Genomic DNA, 18,988 nt, shown 5'->3' on the forward strand with positions numbered 1-18,988 from the left:
CTAAAGAGCTTCGCCGATGTATTGTCGTGGAGATAAAAGTCACTGTGAATGTCCATTTCGCATTCCCGACTCTCATTTTCAAGAGGATACAGTATCGGAGGTGGTTTAAAATACAAATCCGTGATCCACAATAGAAAAAGGAGAGTGTGTGGAATCCAATGAGACCTTGTACCTAAGTTACGGTCAGAGCGAAAAAAGATACACCCTGCACTGCACTCTAGTCTTTCACTCTAACGTTCCTCATCCACGAATCTTTCATCCTCGCTCAAATTAATGGGGTAATCGTCGCTTTCTCTGTCCAAATCTCTCTCGCTCCATTGTAAACAACGGGGAATTGTGAGGAATCCTTCCTCCTGTGACGTCACGCTACTTCCGGTACAGGCAAGGCTTTTTTTTATCAGCGACCAAAAGTTGCGAACTTTATCGTCGTTGTTCTATACTAAATCCTTTCAGCAAAAATATGGCAATATCGCGAAATGATCAAGTATGACACATAGAATGGATCTGCTATCCCCGTTTAAATTTTAAAAATTCATTCCAGTAGGCCTTTAATGACAGCATCTAAGATACGACCGGCATCTGTTTTCTTTTCTGTCACTTACACGCAAATATCCCCTTTATGGCCAGGATGAGCTTTCCTGACCTAGCACACACACACACAGACAGGTGGTAGGATTATAAAACTGATGATTTAAAAAAATAAAATAAAATGTAATCTGTTGTGGTGGTGCAAAATCGCCAAATCCTGAGCAATGTTATTATGTTAATACTTAGTGTAAAACTACATTACAGAGATGACATCAGACCTGTACTTCTGTTTTTGTCACAAAAAATTCAAAATACCAAACTGATTAAAATCCTCGCAAAATCCATAGTTGGAAAAAGAGTGGAAAAATAAATTGTGTTTTTTAATCCAACCAAATGTTACAATAGTGAAAACGTTGCTTTTCTGTAAAATAGGACTACAGCATTAACTCCAAAAAGCGTGTTTAATTGCAGAATATATTGACAGTACAGTACAGCGATAAAAACACTGCCATATTGCTCCTATTATACATGAACCACTGCTGCTTCTCAGCTTATGAAACAAAACAGTCATAATAGACCTTGTACAGTAAAGATGGGACACACTACACATGAAGGGGCTCACAGAGCACTTTAACCATCGCTTTCCAATGACGGATGGCTTGTTGATAGAAAATAATATTATATTAATCATAAGAGCAAGAGGGAAATAGACACGAGGAGCTTTCTGTGACTCGGTGAGGATTTGTGATCAGTGGAGCTGCAGGAACAAAATGGGAGAAAAAAGATCACATGGGGAGCAGTGATCGACAGCCTCACAGACAAAAACAACAATTCATACCAAAAAAAAGGGGTTATTTAACATGTACTTGACATGAAATGATGGAGAAAAGTCACCCATTGTGCTTCCTCCATAATTCATGTATTCATGAGTGCTGTCATATTCCGCAGCTTTGTATTTAAGGCTGCTTCCTCCTCAGCTACCGCAGGATCCTGGGAGCCGACCTGTCGTCGGTCACCGTCTTGCGGAGCTTCACGCCCCGCCGTATGGTGACCAGCATGTCCAGCCCTTCTTGGGGCCCTGAAGATGGCTCCTGGGTAGAATTGCCTGATGGTAATGATGATGATGATGATGACGGTGATGAGCTCGGGAAGGGGAACTGAACCTCGCCGAAGGCATGGGCGCTGGCTGCCAGCTCGCCTATCTTCTCCACCAGGCTGTGGCGGTTGGCAGCCAGCAGAGGGTCTTCCTCGGCACTGCCGGGGGCCTGTTGGGTGTAAGCAGTCCTATCTCCTGCCCCGCAAGCCCAAGCCGTGTCAGGGAGGTTTCTTTGCTGAGGAGACACCATCATGTATTCATCCGGGTAGAGGAACTCTTCACTCCCTGCGCGATGCTGCGATGGGCTGGCGTACCCCGGGGAGTCGGGCACCGTTGGGGTTTTGACTGGCACGATGGGGGGCCGAATGGGAATGGGCCCCGATGTGGAAGGCGTGCGTCTAACCCCAGTTTTGGAGGACGGCGTCCGCCGAATTGTGGCCGTTCCGGAAGAAATTGTACCCATGTTGCTTCCGTTTGGGACTCCCTGTAGGGCCTTACCGGCCGGGAGGCCTGCTGTGCTGGCAGGCCTCTTAGTTTGGATCATGCGGCGGTAGCTTTGGGCAATGTTGCTGTGGCGCGGGATGGTGGAAGACTTGTCAAACTCTGTCTGCGCCTCGGTGTCTGCATCCCCGTTAAGAGAGTAACACTCATAATCAGAGCCTGGAGAAGACAGGCACTCGTGAGTGTGTGATAGTTTTGCACTTAGATGACATTATGGTAACACTTTAGTATGGGGAACATATTCACTAGTTGCTTATTAACATGCAAATTAGTAACATATTGACTCTTAATTAGTCATTATTAAGTACTTATTAATGCCTTATGGTAACACTTTAGTATGGGGAACACTTATTCACCATTAATTAGTTGCTTATTAACATGCAAATTAGTAACATATTGACTCTTAATTAGTCATTATTAAGTACTTATTAATGCCTTATGGTAACACTTTAGTATGGGGAACACATATTCACCATTAATTAGTTGCTTATTAACATACAAATTAGTAACATATTGGCTCTTAATTAGTCATTATTAAGTACTTATTAATGCCTTATGGTAACACTTTAGTATGGGGAACATATTCACTAGTTGCTTATTAACATGGAAATTAATAACATATTGACTCTTAATTAGTCATTATTAAGTACTTATTAATGCCTTATGGTAACACTAGTATGGGGAACACATATTCACCATTAATTAGTTGCTTATTGACATGCAAATTAGTAACATATTGACTCTTAATTAGTCATTATTAAGTACGTATTAATGTCTTATGGTAACACTTTAGTATGGGGAACATATTCACTAGTTGCTTATTAACATGCAAATTAGTAACATATTGGCTCTCAATTAGTCATTATTAAGTACTTATTAAAGTCTTATGGTAACACTTTAGTATGGGGAACATATTCACTAGTTGCTTATTAACATGCAAATTAGTAACATATTGACTCTTAATTAGTCATTATTAAGTACTTATTAATGCCTTATGGTAACACTTTAGTATGGGGAACACATATTCACCATTAACCAACTTCTTTAAGAATGTTTTTGACTGCCTATCAACAGACATCTTGCAAATAGTTAATAATTCTATTAAATCGGGCAATTTCCCGAAGGCTTTCAAAACTGCAGTCATTAAACCTCTTCTAAAAAAGCAGAGCCTAGATGCCTCTGTTATCAACAACTACAGACCAATTTCAAATCTACCATTCATAAGTAAAATAATTGAGAAAGTTGTCCTCCAACAACTAAATCACTTCTTGGCTTCTACTGGCTGCCACAACAACTTCCAGTCAGGATTTCGACCTCTTCATAGCACAGAGACGGCCCTTCTTAAAGTTATAAATGACATCCGTCTAAACACAGACTCTGGCAAAACTTCAGTATTAATGCTTTTGGACCTCAGTGCTGCATTTGACACTGTCGACCACTCAATACTTTTGGACAGGTTGGAAAACTGGGTGGGGATCTCAGGCACAGTTTTAAGCTGGTTCAAGTCATATCTACAAGATAGGAACTATTTTGTTTCCATTGGTGACTTTGTATCAGAACCAACCAACGTAACGTGTGGAGTCCCCCAAGGTTCAATCTTGGGGCCGACTTTATTTAACATCTATATGCTCCCACTAGGACAAATCATGCAAAATAATAACATTGACCATCATTGCTATGCCGATGACACCCAAATCTATGTAGCGCTATCACCAAATGACTATCGCCCCATAGATCTTCTGTGCCAGTGCATTGAGCAAGTCAAACACTGGATGTGCCAAAATTTCCTACAACTAAATGAAGATAAAACTGAGATAATTGTTTTTGGTGCTAAAAAAGAAAGGTTTAAAGTCATCCAACACCTTCAATCACTGTCCCTGAAAACCTCAAATAAAGCCAGAAATCTTGGGGTTATTTTAGATTCTGATTTACATTTCGACAGTCACATCAAATCAGTAACAAAATCGGCCTACTATCACCTCAAAAATGTAAAAAGACTTAGAGGGCTCATGTCAGCTCAAGACTTAGAAAAACTTGTACATGCCTTTATTACCAGTAGGCTAGACTATTGTAATGGTCTCCTTGCAGGTCTTCCCAAAAAAACTGTCAGGCAGCTACAGCTTGTTCAGAACGCTGCTGCTAGAGTTCTAACAAAGACCAAAAAATGTGAGCACATTACACCAATTCTTAAATCCTTACATTGGCTCCCTGTACATCAGAGAATAGATTTCAAAATCCTCCTGCTCACATATAAATCACTACATGGTCTAGGGCCCAAGTATATCACTGATATGCTCCCACTATATACGCCCTCTAGATCACTAAGATCTTCTGAGACCAATCTGTTAGCGGTTCCAAGAGTAAACTCAAATCAAGGGAGATCATCATTCAGTCACTATGCAACACATAGCTGGAATAAACTTCCTGAAGATGTCAGACTCTCCCCAACTCTCACTACTTTTAAAACTAGACTGAAGACTTTTATGTTCACCTTAGCTTTCAGCTAAATCTTTTAATCTTTTAACTTTTAACGTCTGCACTGTTTTTATTTTTATTGTCTGCATTTTAATTTTGCTTTTATTTTCTTTCATTTCACTTTGTTGTCTGTGAAGCACTTTGAGTCTGCCTTGTGTATGAAAAGCGCTATACAAATAAAGTTGCCTTGCCTTGCCTTGCCTTAATTAGTTGCTTATTAACATGCAAATTAGTAACATATTAACTCTTAATTAGTCATTATTAAGTACTTATTAATGCCTTATGGTAACACTTTAGTATGGGGAACACATATTCACCATTAATTAGTTGCTTATTAACATGCAAATTAGTAAAATATTGGCTCTTAATTAGTCATTATTAAGTACTTATTAATGCCTTATGGTAACACTTTAGTATGGGGAACACATATTCACCATTAATTAGTTGCTTATTAACATGCATATTAGTAACATATTGACTCTTAATTAGTCATTATTAAGTACTTATTAATGCCTTATTCTGCATGGCCTTATTATACAACCAGTAAGCCATTAACTAAGAGTCTTCCCTCAATAACCTCAGAAATATTGCTTATTAGTACGGTAACCCTAACCCTTATATGTTCCCCTAGTGTCCAAATAACTCTAAATGAAGTCTTTGTTACTTAGAATATGTTCCCCATACTAAAGTATTACCGACATTATAAATCATCAGGTTGTTTTACCCTGGGAGGGGATGGTGTCCTCAGAGCAGGAGGGAGTGTTGGTCTGTGTGCTGTACCCACTGGAATACTGTAGCGAATCCCTGCTGCTTTTCTGCTGCTCCATACTTAGGCCTCTGGTCAAAACCATGGCGAGAGTACTGGCTGCTGGCGACAGAGGCTCTCCGTGCTGTTGTAGCACAAACACCACATGAAAGAAAGGTTTAGCAAAAAAAAGGTTACCGTATTTTCCGGACTATAAGGCGCAACCACTAAATTTTAAATGGGAAAAAAAAAAATTCTTATACTAGCCGCACGGGATATGACCGCAGATATAAACGTTGTGAAATGAGGTATTTACATAGAAAGATTTTGTAAATGTTTATTTACAATCCAATCCACTTTATTTATATAGCACATTTACACAACAAGAATGTTTCCAAAGTGCTGCACAGCCATGTTAAAAACAATATTAAAAACAATATTAAAAACGATATTAAAAATAATATTAAAAACAATATTATGCTACACCAATGACTGAATAAAAACAAAGAATAAATGAATAGAAAACCAATACAGAGACAATATAAAAAATAAATATGATTAAAAACGATTTACATACCTTGTTTCCAAAAGGTGCTTGTAACACGGCAGTAAAACGGCTGATCAAACAAAATATACGACTCATTGCTGTCTTTATTCATACTTTATAAGGTGAATACGATGTTCTACTTTTCTAATAATGTTCAAGATGTTTACCAGGATTCTGCTTCCTTGTACCGTATTTTCCGCACCATAAGGCGCACCTAAAAACCAAAAATGTTCTCAAAAGCTGACAATGCGCCTTATAATCCGGTGCGCCTTATATATGGACCAATATTGAGCCACAACAAACCTAAAATTCATTTTCATAAAGTTTAGGTCTCGCAACTACGGTAAACAGCCGCCAACTTCTTTTTCCCCGTAGAAGAAGAAGCGCTTCTTCTTCTACGGTAAGCAGCCGCCCCCGTAGAAGAAGCGCGCGGAGCATGCTGGGCTATGACGTTTCATTTCCATTTGTGTGTTTCTGTAAAGACCCCAAAATGGCTCCTACTAAGAGACACGCTTACGACGCAGAGTTCAAACTCAAGGCAATCAGTCACGCAGTGGAACACGGGAATAGAGCAGCCGGGTGGATTGACAAAAGAACTCCAGCCGCTGGATATTGGTGTCAATAGGGCATTCCAAGCTAGACTGCGAACTGCGTGGGAACAGTGGATGACAGAAGGCGAACACACGTTCACCAAGACAGGGAGACAGCGCCGGACGACATACGCCACTATCTGCCAGTGGATCGTAAATGCCTGGGCTGATATGTCAGTCTCAACTGTGATCCGAGCTTTCAGGAAGGCAGGAATTGTCACTGCTGGACAACAGCAGCGACACTGACTCCATTAATGACTTGGACGAGACGGAGCCGGGCATTTTGGATGCCGTATTCGCCCAACTATTTAATTCGGACACTGAAGAAGAAGAATTTGAGGGATTTGTGGATGAGGAATAACTTCAGAAAGTGAGCTTTAAATGTCTATTTTGTGTGTTGTGTGACATTAACGTTTGGGCAACGTTGAGTTATAGTTATATTGTTATTGCTCTGCACTATTTTGAGTGTTACTATTTTGTGATTGCACGTTTGATTTACTGTAACACGAGTAAATCAGCTGTTTATTCATTTTGGGAGTGAACAGAGTTGTTAGAACGCTGGTTTGTAATCTATTAATAAAGTTTGACTGACCTGTCTGACTATTTTGTTGACATTCCCTTTAGCGCAGCTCCATCTAATGGATGCATAGGTGCGCCTTATAATCCGGTGCGCCTTATATGTGAACAACGTTTTGAAATATGCCATTCATTGAAGGTGCGCCTTATAATCCGGTGCGCCTTATAATGCGGAAAATACGGTACTTTGTAAACACTTTGAGTGTGAACAGTTTCTTAAAGGGGATCGTTTTGGTACATTGTTTGATTTCTTTGCTTAATCCATTCCATAATTTAGCCGTTAGCGAAGAAAAATCCATAGATTAGCCGCACCTTTGTACAAGCCGCAGGTTTTAAAGTTTAGGGGGAAAAAATACCCAAAAATATGGTATATGGAAAAATACTTATTACATTTTTCGAGCCTGACCTACTACTGCTCAAACAATAAGTGCTAAATAGCGTGTGCAAAGTAAAAAATGGCAAGTACTATTAGTTGGTGTGATGCAGATGATTTCTAAAGCCTGCATGCAAAATTGATAACAAGTGCAAAAGTGGTGCATATCTATTTAAATTATATTTTTGCGTGCACTATACTGGCACATGAAGACACTCAAACCTGTACTGTTTCGTTATGTTATGGAACATGCAGCACACAAATATAATATGAAGCACCTTTTCTGGGCAACAAAGAGGTGTAATCGAGACAACATAGCCTATTTTTAGCACACTGAGGGGAGGATGGTGCGTTTGTAATGATCCAATGCAAATAAAATGCATATTGCAAAAGTTTTTTTTCCAGATAGGAGATATACTAACATATATCCGATATGAACTCTACATATATAGACCTTCTCATTCTATGTGTTTTCTTTATTTTCATGACTATTTACATTGTAGATTGTCCCTGAAGGCATCACAACTATGAATGAACACATGTGGAGTTATGTACTTAACAAAAAAAGGTGAAATAACAGAAAACATGTTTTATATTCTAGTTTCTTCAAAATAGCCACCCTTTGCTCTGATTACTTTTTCGCACACTCTTGGCATTCTCTGGATGAGCTTCAAGAGGTAGTCACCTGAAAGGGTTTTCACTTCACAGGTGTGCATGAAGCTCGTCGAGAGAATGCCAAGAGTGTGCAAAGCAGTCTACAGAGCAAAGGGTGGCTATTTTGAAGAAACTAGAATGTGTTCATTCATAGTTTTGATGCCTTCAGTGACAATCTACAATGTAAATAGTCATGAAAAAAAAGAAAACACATTGAATGAGAAGGTCTATATGTGTAGAGTTCATATCAGATGTATATGTTAGAGTATCTCCTATCTGGAAAGAAACTCTTGCAAAATGCATTTTTTTTGCTGTGGATCATTCCAAACGCATCTACCTCCCAGAGCGCGCTTTCGGTCTGCTAAAAATAGGTTCTGTTGTCTCGATTACACCTCTATGTTGCCCAGAAAAGGTGCTTCATATTATATTTGTGTTATTTCACCTTTTTTTGTTAAGTACATAACTCCACATGTGTTCATTCTACTATGTAAATAGTCATGAAAATAAACAAAACACATTGAATGAGGTTGGCCCTGCGACGAGGTGGCGACTTGTCCAGGGTGTAGCCCGCCTTCCGCCCGATTGTAGTTGAGATAGGCTCCAGCACCCCCCGCGACCCCAAAAGGGAATAAGCGGTAGAAAATGGATGGATGGACATTGAATGAGGGGAAGGTGCTTCCAAACTTTTGGCCTGTACTGTATATACACATATATATACACTTACATATATATATATATATATATATATATATATATATATATATATATATATATATATATATATATATATATATATATATATATATACACACACACATATATACAGTATATATATATATATATATATATATATATATATATATATATATATATATATATATATATATATATATATATATATATATATATATATATATATATATATAAAGGTGTACACTGTGTATAAATATATATATGTATATATATATATACACACACATACATATATATATATATATACACACACACACACACACATACATATATATATATATATATATATATATATATATATATATATATATATATACATACACACACATATATATATACTGTATATATACACACACACACACATACACACACACACACACACACACACACACACACACACACACACATATATATATATATATATATATATATATATATATATATATATATATATATATATATATATATATATATATATATATATATATATATATATATATATATATATATATATATATATATATATATATGAACATACACATAATATTCCACTGGATTCCTTACCCTTGCTACAATGCTAGCTGGGCCAATTCTTGCTCTGTTTGTGTCCTCTGCCTGCATCCCATACACCTTCGGACTGGGCGGAGCTTCAAGCTCCCTCATCTTATCCATGGACTCTCTCCTGCGCTGCAAAGTGCTGGCCAACGACGGCTCACACTGGTTTGATTTGGCCCACTCCTGTGGCAACACACACAACAATAAGACACCCCCAAGGATGCACCGTCCCACCATCCTGCTGGTTTGGCTCATGCACTGGTTAGATGCTGAGGTAGACAAGTGCAGGCCACAATGGAGACTGGGTCAGTGTTGTTAAATGACAGAGCCACCTCAGTTTACCACATCTTTATGAAGAAAACAAGATTGGAAAACCGAGCTTGATGAGCAACAGAAAAGGTGACAGAAAGAGCAATCAGGACATGTGCAACACCAGAAGCAATAAAGTCGTAACTAAAGTCAAACTGCAAACCAAAACAAACCTTCCAGCTAGGGACCTTTGATGTGGGTGGGGGGGTGTTGGATCCGGGGGAGTGGTTAAATGTAGGGGACGCAGGAAGTATGACAGACAGAGGCCTGATGGTGCCAGTGTGAGAGAAAGCAGGGCGGAAGGTGCCGAAGGATGAGCATGAGCCAAACTGCAGAACGACACACAAGTCTGAGTCAGAGCGCTCAACATCCACAAATAGCCTGATTGCACTGAAGCTGTCGACAAGAGCCCGTGGGCCTCTCTGAGCTCTGGCTAACAATGTGGACTGTTTATTTGCGTGTGACCCGGTTATCTCATTGATTGGTTGATAGGCGACTCGCATGCTCTACTAACCGCTGTGGGAGAGTTGCACTCGCTGACAGACTGGCAGGTTTCTGATGCCTCAGAGGAGGCTGAGCTCGTTGAATTCTGGGGGAAGGGAAGATGGAACAGAAATAGTAGGGGAGAGGCGGACATTGAGACACAAAGGTGGAGGATAGGAGAAGAAAAGAGGCGGTTGGTGAGGACTGCTGATGAGTTTCAGGGGGATGGATGTTGTTGCCTCCATGTCTCCCAGTCGTAAGATCATTTATTCAGAAAAGAACCTTGCATTAGTTGCTATGCCGGCCTGCTGCAATATGTACGTGAATAACTTTAGTGGTCCGCTGGGATACAAATAACAACATCATAACGCGCAACCGATTGGCTGTTTTGCAGCTAAGAGCTCGGAGAAGGTTTTTGTTTGAAATGCAAACATGATTTCTTCATCCGAGATTGACAAGGCGCCCAATTAAACAGGAGTTTGGAAAGAAAAACATAGGCTTAATGTACTCTTGTTAGACAAGACCAAAGGTTCTTAGTTATTTTCTGTCATGTCCCCTTTTATGGACCTGATAATACTTTTTTCCAGGGGGTCTCGCCCCACTATGTAAGAAGTACTGGACCGGACTCAAGCGCTTAAAGGCCTACTGAAATGAATTTTTCTTATTTAAACGGAGATAGCAGATCCATTCTATGTGTCATACTTGATCATTTCGCGATATTGCCATAATTTTGCTGAAAGGATTTAGTAGAGAACATCGACGATAAAGTTCGCAACTTTTGGCTAAAAAAAGCCTTGCCTGTACCGGAAGTAGCGTGACGTCACAGGTTGAAAGGCTCCACATTTCCCCATTGTTTACACCAGCAGCGAGAGCGATTCGGACCGAGAAAGCGACGATAACCCCATTAATTTGAGCCAGGATGAAAGATTCGTGGATGAGGAACGTGAGAGTGAAGGACTAGAGTGCAGTGCAGGACGCATTTTTTTCGCTCTGACTGTAACTTAGGTACAAGCTGGTTCATTGGATTTCAACTCTCTCCTTTTTCTATTGTGGATCACGGATTTGTATTTTAAACCACCTCGGATACTATATCCTCTTGAAAATGAGAGTCGAGAACGCAAAATGGACATTCACAGTGACTTTTATCTCCACGACAATACATCGGCGAAGCATTTCAGCTACGGAGCTAACGTGATAGCATCGGGCTTAACTGCAGATAGAAACAAAAGAAATAAACCCCTGACTGGAAGGATAGACAGTAAATCAACAATACTATTAAACCATGGACCTGTAACTACACGGTTAATGCTTTCCAGCCTGGCGAAGCTTAACAATGCTGTTGCTAACGACGCCATTGAAGCTGACTTAGCAACGGGACCTCACAGAGCTATGCTAAAAACATTTGCGCTCCACCTACGCCAGCCAGCCCTCATCTGCTCATCAACACCCGTGCTCACCTGCGTTCCAGCGATCGACGAAGGACTTCACCCGATCATCAATGCGGTCGGCGGCTAGCGGCGGCTAGCGTCGGATAGCGCGTCTTCTATCCAAGTCAAAGTCCTCCTGGTTGTGTTGCTGCAGCCAGCCGCTAATACACCGATCCCACCTACAACTTTCTTCTTTGCAGTCTTCATTGTTCATTAAACAAATTGCAAAAGATTCACCAACACAGATGTCCAGAATACTGTGGAATTTTGCGATTAAAACCGAGCTTTTTGTATTGGATACAATGTGTCCGAATACTACCGTTTCAACGATTGACGTCACGCGCATACATCATCATACAGACGTTTTCAACCAGAAGTTTAGCGGGAAATTTAAAATTGCACTTTATAAGTTAACCCGGCCGTATTGGCATGTGTCGCAATGTTAAGATTTCCTCATTGATATATAAACTATCAGACTGCGTGGTCGGTAGTAGTGGGTTTCAGTAGGCCTTTAAGGTGGCTGTGATGACTACCTGGCTGGTGAAGTCAGAGGGCATGGGGGAAGGTGGCTTAGAGTGGGTGTTGGCGTCCTGGGAGACAAATCCTGAGTCGTGAGAGGAGACGCTGCTTAGCCGATGCGCTCCCGCAGAAGGCATCTGGAGAAGACTGAGAAGAGAAGGGAACATGGGCACAGATTAGAAGGCAGTCTTCTCTGACTCTTGCAGTCACATCATGATTAAGTGCTTTGGTATGTGCAGCATGCATTTCTTTTAGCCATCTTATGGGAGAAAAAAAGCATTGGGGCACCGAGTCATATACAAGCTTGTAAGCTTCTGTGTCAGGAGACTTTGCATCCTTTGAGCCACATCACCAAATGGCGACCTGCATTAAAATTGGGACTTGTCTGGACCCGTGACCAATTAAAGTCAATGGAACCTATAATATAATCATATGAAACAGGCACGTGCACAGATGCCCTTTTGCCCTGCATTACAAAATTGCCCGTTCTGGAAAATCTGATGAGGCATTTTTTAAAATCTTGTGAGAATTCTTCCCCCCCAATACCCCCTCCCCCCCGCCATTAGCCATACTTAATTAATTATTGTAATGATGTGAACCGAGCCTTTATCAAAGGTTCATCATCTTCCATGGAAGCCGTTACAATCTGACAGCTGTAGGCCCGCCGTAGTCGACACCAAAACAAACCATTAAGACACAAACAGAACCATCCTACTCTGTCATTTCTATCACGCAACACGCGTGGGAACTGAATGTTCTCCACATCCTCCGCTTACGTCTGCCCTTTCCCAGCCTCCAAGCCAATCAACACGTAGAACACATGTAAACAAAAACACACATTGGCAGAGAAAGCTGCACGAAACAATGATGCCTTCAAGGCCATGGGATACCACAACATCTGCTAAACATTGAAAAAACTACACGTGGAACATAACATAACATAGGACCCAGTCCGTTACAATATAAATAAAATAGAAAAATATGATCCAAAATGTCTTAAATATACTGGTTAAAAAAAACATCTGCCTTGCTTTTAATGAATACTTAGGCCTACGAGGCTACTGTATTTTAATGTTGGTCATTAAGGGACGGTGTGGCACAGATGGTAGAGTGTCAATGCCAGCAAGTTGAGGGTTCCAGGTTTAAATATTTTGCCTCCCTCGTCACAGCCGTTGTGTCCTTGGGCAAGACAAGTCACCCTTGCTCCTGAGGGGTCATGGTTAGTTCCTTGCATAGCAGCTTCCGCCAGTAGTGTGTGAATATGTGAATGTGACCTGGGTATCATTCCAGGTATAGTAAAGCACTACATAAATACAGAGCATTTACCTTGTATGGTGGTACTTGGAGAGCCAAGGGAATTCTGAGGTGGTACTTGGTAAAATAACGTTTAAGGAACACTGGGCTATTCTGTTTGTTGTAAGGTTTGACCTTCGCTGCGAGACATTTTTCATAAACGGATCTTCCTCAATTTAAACTAAAGATTAACCTACATGAAGAATATTATGTAAGATTGAGGTCATTGACGTTGGACCTAACAGAAGAACTTCAGGCTCACAATATTTCTGTATTGGCTCTTAGGTTCTTCAACACCAAAGTCCTGCAAACATCTCTTTACATATGTACTATAGCATTGTTCAGTTCAGTTTCAGTTTATTTCGAACACGCATACAATGTAATGCATAACACAGTTCCAGTTGTTTCATTAGAGCACGTCCGGAAATTGTGCACTGAGGCACAGTCAAGCCGGAAAGAGAAGCACCTTGCTTAAACCGTTCCCACACAGCGTCAATGGTTTGGAATTTTAGAAGCTATAGAACATGGATTGATGGATGCTATCTTAACTAGATGTCCTTTTTTATTCACTGAGACACTTCTTTTGTCATCTCTGACAGTAGAAACTCTAATACATATTTTTTTTATTGAATTCTGCCACAGCAAATATGGGGTTATAGTCATAAAACTTTTAGAGGCACGGTAGCTGAACTAAAACATTTACTGCTGTCAAGGTGACGCCAACTTTGTGCACTTATCATTACTTTCTTTCTTACAACAGATATACAGTAGTAGGAAAGCATGTGGATGATACGGAACTGTTGTCTTTTCCAAAGCATACTATATCTTGCCAGTGAGTACTATAAAGTGTTGATTAGCAGAAAATGTCACAGTGACACTGGAGCAGGGGGATGTTTTTGGGTCGCGATAATGGGTTAGGTTACAAAGTTTTAGTAAATAGAGGGTGTTAATCATTCCAACATGTGAGAGCGCAGACCTCTGAAAGGCCTTGTATCTCAATAGTAAAAAGTCATTTATTAAAATCATGAATTCAGACAGTGATCCAGATCAACCTCCAAAATGTAATCACTTGTTCCTTAACCTATGTCTGACATTTCTTGAAAGGTTCACCAACATCCTCACATAACATTTTGAGCTATGTTGCTAACTAACTAACAACCTAACTAACAAACCGCAGCAAATGCATAACCCCCCTGGAGGACGTGCATATTTGTTTTGTTTGTCTGTCGCTTCCAAACAGGCTGCAAGAGGGTTCCCTCTTTGCATCGGTGTCAGCAGCTGGGCACAACGGAGTGAACCATCTTGTCAGACATTTCACTCTCTTTGTCGCTGTGGGTGGAGGCGGGAGGGGCTGCTAGCATACACACATAGATGTTTAGCCTTGTACCATAAATGTAAGGTAATGTAGTGAAAATTATCAGGATCACCTCCTAAATATAATGACTTGTTCCTTATCCCATTTCAGACACTTTCTAGAAGTATAATGGTGAATACTAACTTACTGTCAGACAGACACACCAACCCTGGCAATCATAAAAACTGTAACCTCCTTAGGAAGATAATATAAGAAGGTTTATGGAAAATAGGGAGAGGAAAATGGGCAAAATAAGGGAAAAATACGCCGATACGCCTTGCAGACTGCTGTGCTGCTCCAGCAGTACCAGAGTAGAAGATATTTTCTTTGTTGATGAAAGTAAAAATTTGGGAAATTCACAAGAAACTATCGAAATGGGTGGGGAAGAAGGGCAAAAACAGGAGATGTGAATAGGTAAGTCAGTGATTCCCAATGTGTTGTGAAAGATCATCAGGTGTAGGATTATTTTTATGAAAAATAATGCATATTTGTTCATTCATCTACATAGTGAAATAGTGACAGGCAGAACAATTAATGTTAGTGCTATCCATCGGCGCAATAAGAAAAACCTACAGTATAAATAGTCATAAAATCAGTCAAACACACTTCCTCACATTCAAAAATATTGCACGTTACCATATTGGATAGATTTTCGAGAGTATTTCAAGAACAGAAAGACTTGTTGTGGGACGGTATAGCTCGGTTGGTAGAGCGGCCGTGCCAGCAACTTGAGGGTTGCAGGTTCGATCCCCGCTTCCGCCATCCTAGTCACTGCCGTTGTGTCCTTGGGCAAGACACTTTACCCACCTGCTCCCAGTGCCACCCACACTGGTTTAAATGTAACTTAGATATTGGGTTTCACAATGTAAAGCGCTTTGAGTCACTTGAGAAAAAGCGCTATATAAATGTAATTCACTTCACTTCACTTCACTTGTTGTAATTCATACAACAGAATAAGTCATGGCACACTTGGTGGTGTGTTGTTATTGTTTTAATATGACTAAAACGTGTCAAATGTTATAGAAGTGTAGAATCCCTGTTTGCAGCACCTTTGAATGGTCGCGGCAGGTATTGCAAATAAAAAACATTTTTATTTTCTAACAAAACTTAATTGAGCGGAAATTACATTGGGTCAAGCAAAACAAGTGATGGTGCCAGCATGCACTTGATAGCGTCCTTTTGGAGAAAATGACTGCATACATCTTTTATGTCTAAGGTTGAATTGCCGGTATACGTACAAGTTTGTATTTTTGTTTGTGTGCAAGATGTTGCCTGCTAATACGTTGTTGGACAATAAAATAAGTCCTTTCGTTGTGCTAATTATTCACGATTTGCGAGGTCATCCAAAATGGCTTATCCTAAATTTAGACAGATAGGTATTTTTGCTTAAGACATCCATAGTTTGTCTTGTTTCAGTGTCACCCTTTTGAATGCCATTCAACCTGATGACAACGTTCATTGGTCTCCAGAGTCGTGATATGAGAAAGGTGTTAGATAGCCAATGTATCAGACATGCACCACTAGAATAAAGGAAGACAGTTGAATAATGTGCATGTGAGTGTTTAGGGTTTACCTGCACATACTGCTCTTTCTGGAGCTGATGCTGCTGGGGGAGGAAGGAGGTGTCTGATAGGACCAGGTAAAGTCTGAGCCTTTTAGGTCCCGGATCACCTTGTGGTAACACAACAACATGGTATTAACACTGTTGCATATGAAAAGTGGCACAGAAAATTGGATGAATGGCCAGATGGCGGGTATTTTTGCAGGTTTGGTGGGGATATTTTAATCCTTTCTACCTGTTCACTGGCTGGAGGGAGTTTGTGCGGGTCTTCAGTTAGCACTGTGAGGTCATCAACAATGGCCTGTAAGTGTGTTGTTTCTCCCAGCATGGCTATCTCAACATTCTGCAATGTAAACAGATATAATACTAATATTAGTCCAAACAGATGTTTTGTTGATATAAATACAACTTTAAGGGCCTGATTTACTATGATCTAAATACACCACGCAAAACAGCGTGTGCAATCTATAAAATAGCATGTACTATTAGTGGGGGTGTTGTGTGTGATCTACTGTACTAACATTGTGTGTACAATTGATGATTAGTGCAGACCGCCTTATTTAAATGAGGATTTTTGCATGTACCATACGGGGTATCGCCACAGAGACACTCTCATTTGCTGCACATTCATGTTATCATGCTACGATCTGCGCCTTTTTGCTATGTTTTCAAACAAGCAGGAGACATGTACCACATTTTATGGGTATTATAGAAGCAGTCCTGCAGTGCATTGACAATGGCACCACTTTTTTTGACCACTGAATGTACATGGGAGGGAGGATGCACTTATGTGCTCAAGACTGACAAAATGCATACTTCAAGACGTTTTTATCATATAGATACCGTATTTTTCGGACTATAAGTCGCAGTTTTTTTCATAGTTTGGCCGGGGGTGCCACTTATACTCAGGAGCGACTTTTATTATTTAGCTCATTCACGTAAGAGACTAGACGTATAAGATTTAATCGGATTTAGCGATCAGGAGTGACAGATTGTTTGGTAAACGTATAGCATGTTCTATATGTTATAGTTATTTGAATGACTCTTACCATAATATGTTACGTTAACATACCAGGCAGTTGGTTATTTATGCGTCATATAACGTACACTTATTCAGCCTGTTGTTCACTATTCTTTATTTATTTTAAATTGCCTTTCAAATGTCTATTCTTGGTGTTGGGTTTTATCAAATAAATTTCCCCCAAAAATGCGACTTATACTCCAGTGCGACTTATATATGTTTTTTTACTTCTTTATTATGCATTTTCGGCCGGTGCGACTTACACTGCGGAGCAACTTATACTCCGAAAAATACGGTACATGTTAGTAATATATATACTTTGCGAAAACACAAACTTCATAAAAAAAATATTAGATGACATCAAAATGCATCAAGTGAATTAGCTTTAATCAGCCCCTTAAGTCATCTAGCAGATATTAAATTATAAAAGGATGTTGCGTAACTGTGTCAGTCTGTGCGTCCTTATCAAACGTGAAAGTGCGCTCTCAAAACGGTAATGAGTGTTGATAAATCACATTGCATGTGCCGTATACCGTATTTTCCAGACTATAGTGTGCACCGGTATAATAAAAAAAATTACAAGAATAAAATATTTTTCCATATATTAGCCGCAACAGACTATAAACCGCACATATATACGTTGTGAAATAAGTTATTTACACAGAAAAACATTTTAAATGTTTTTTACATACCTTAATTGTTTCCAAACGGTGCCTGTAACACGGCATTAAAAAGGCTGATCAAACAAAACAGAAGTAATCGTCATGGACCCACTAGCTGGGGAAGCTAGCTCTCCAATCAGCTAAAAAGACTCAATAACTCCACAGTGACGTTTGGGTGAATGTACTGAGGAATTTGTGAAACTGAAAAAATACAAAAAAGAATACCATTGTAGGTTATTAATACTAACACAGACACTCATAAATGTGTTAGCATATTAGCTAATGCTAACGACGCTAGCGTCGTTACATTACTATAGCACATACAAATATGCATGAAACCACTCCTACAGACATCACACATGGGACTGTTTAGTAAGTATGAATAGTTTTAGTTATATTTTAAAACGTGCAAAAGTTACTTGAAGTGTTGAATAAAGAATCCATAGGAATAGAAACGTTATGGATCAACAGCACTTGTATTTCCGGTTTAAAGCACAAAACTGAAGGAAATACTGTAGACGCAGCCCCTGCAGTGAGGGAACTTATCCAAAAGATGGCGCCATAGCACAAACAATAACACACCTTTCCAATGTCTGCCTTTGTTTTATGAAAACTGTTTGTTCAATACAAATCATTATAGCCAATAGCAAACAAAAATCCATAAATTCGAAGCGCTATTGTAGTCCGCAATTTACGGTAATACATTTGCATTTTCTCCTTCCAGTATTGTAGGCGTTTTGATACTCAGCATACTGTATATTCCGCATATTAATGAAGACAGATGCAAAATGGATTGCATGCCTCAATCTGCTTAGTTATCAAGAGACAATCCACTTTGCACACATTTAGTAGATCAGCTTTGTGTGTGCTATTAAGTTTGCACGTGTTTTAGTACACGCAAACCTTTAGTAAATCAGGCCCTAAGTAGTTATACTAAGTGTAAAATGTCATCTTATGTACAGGTTT

At 39.7% G+C, this 18,988-nt stretch overlaps 1 protein-coding gene across 3 annotated transcripts in view; it reads right to left on the reverse strand.

Moving 5' to 3' along the window:
• Window positions 1-954: 954 nt before the first annotated feature.
• Window positions 955-18,988, reverse strand: part of mtss1la (MTSS I-BAR domain containing 2a) — a 68,675-nt gene continuing 50,641 nt past the window's right edge. The window contains exons 8-15 of one of the 3 annotated variants that reach the window (XM_062035344.1): window positions 16,575-16,682; window positions 16,352-16,449; window positions 12,146-12,278; window positions 10,217-10,291; window positions 9,876-10,031; window positions 9,403-9,576; window positions 5,325-5,490; window positions 955-2,284 (exon numbers count right to left, since the gene is read on the reverse strand). In XM_062035344.1, the coding sequence (XP_061891328.1) occupies window positions 1,506-2,284; window positions 5,325-5,490; window positions 9,403-9,576; window positions 9,876-10,031; window positions 10,217-10,291; window positions 12,146-12,278; window positions 16,352-16,449; window positions 16,575-16,682 (1,689 nt within the window). In that variant the 3' untranslated portion in view covers window positions 955-1,505. The remainder of the gene's footprint in view (window positions 2,285-5,324; window positions 5,491-9,402; window positions 9,577-9,875; window positions 10,032-10,216; window positions 10,292-12,145; window positions 12,279-16,351; window positions 16,450-16,574; window positions 16,683-18,988) is intronic. The other 2 variants (XM_062035345.1, XM_062035346.1) reach the window with 2 other exon arrangements.

This window comes from Entelurus aequoreus, linkage group LG24, assembly GCF_033978785.1.
Source record: "Entelurus aequoreus isolate RoL-2023_Sb linkage group LG24, RoL_Eaeq_v1.1, whole genome shotgun sequence".
NCBI classification, from domain to species: domain Eukaryota; kingdom Metazoa; phylum Chordata; class Actinopteri; order Syngnathiformes; family Syngnathidae; genus Entelurus; species Entelurus aequoreus.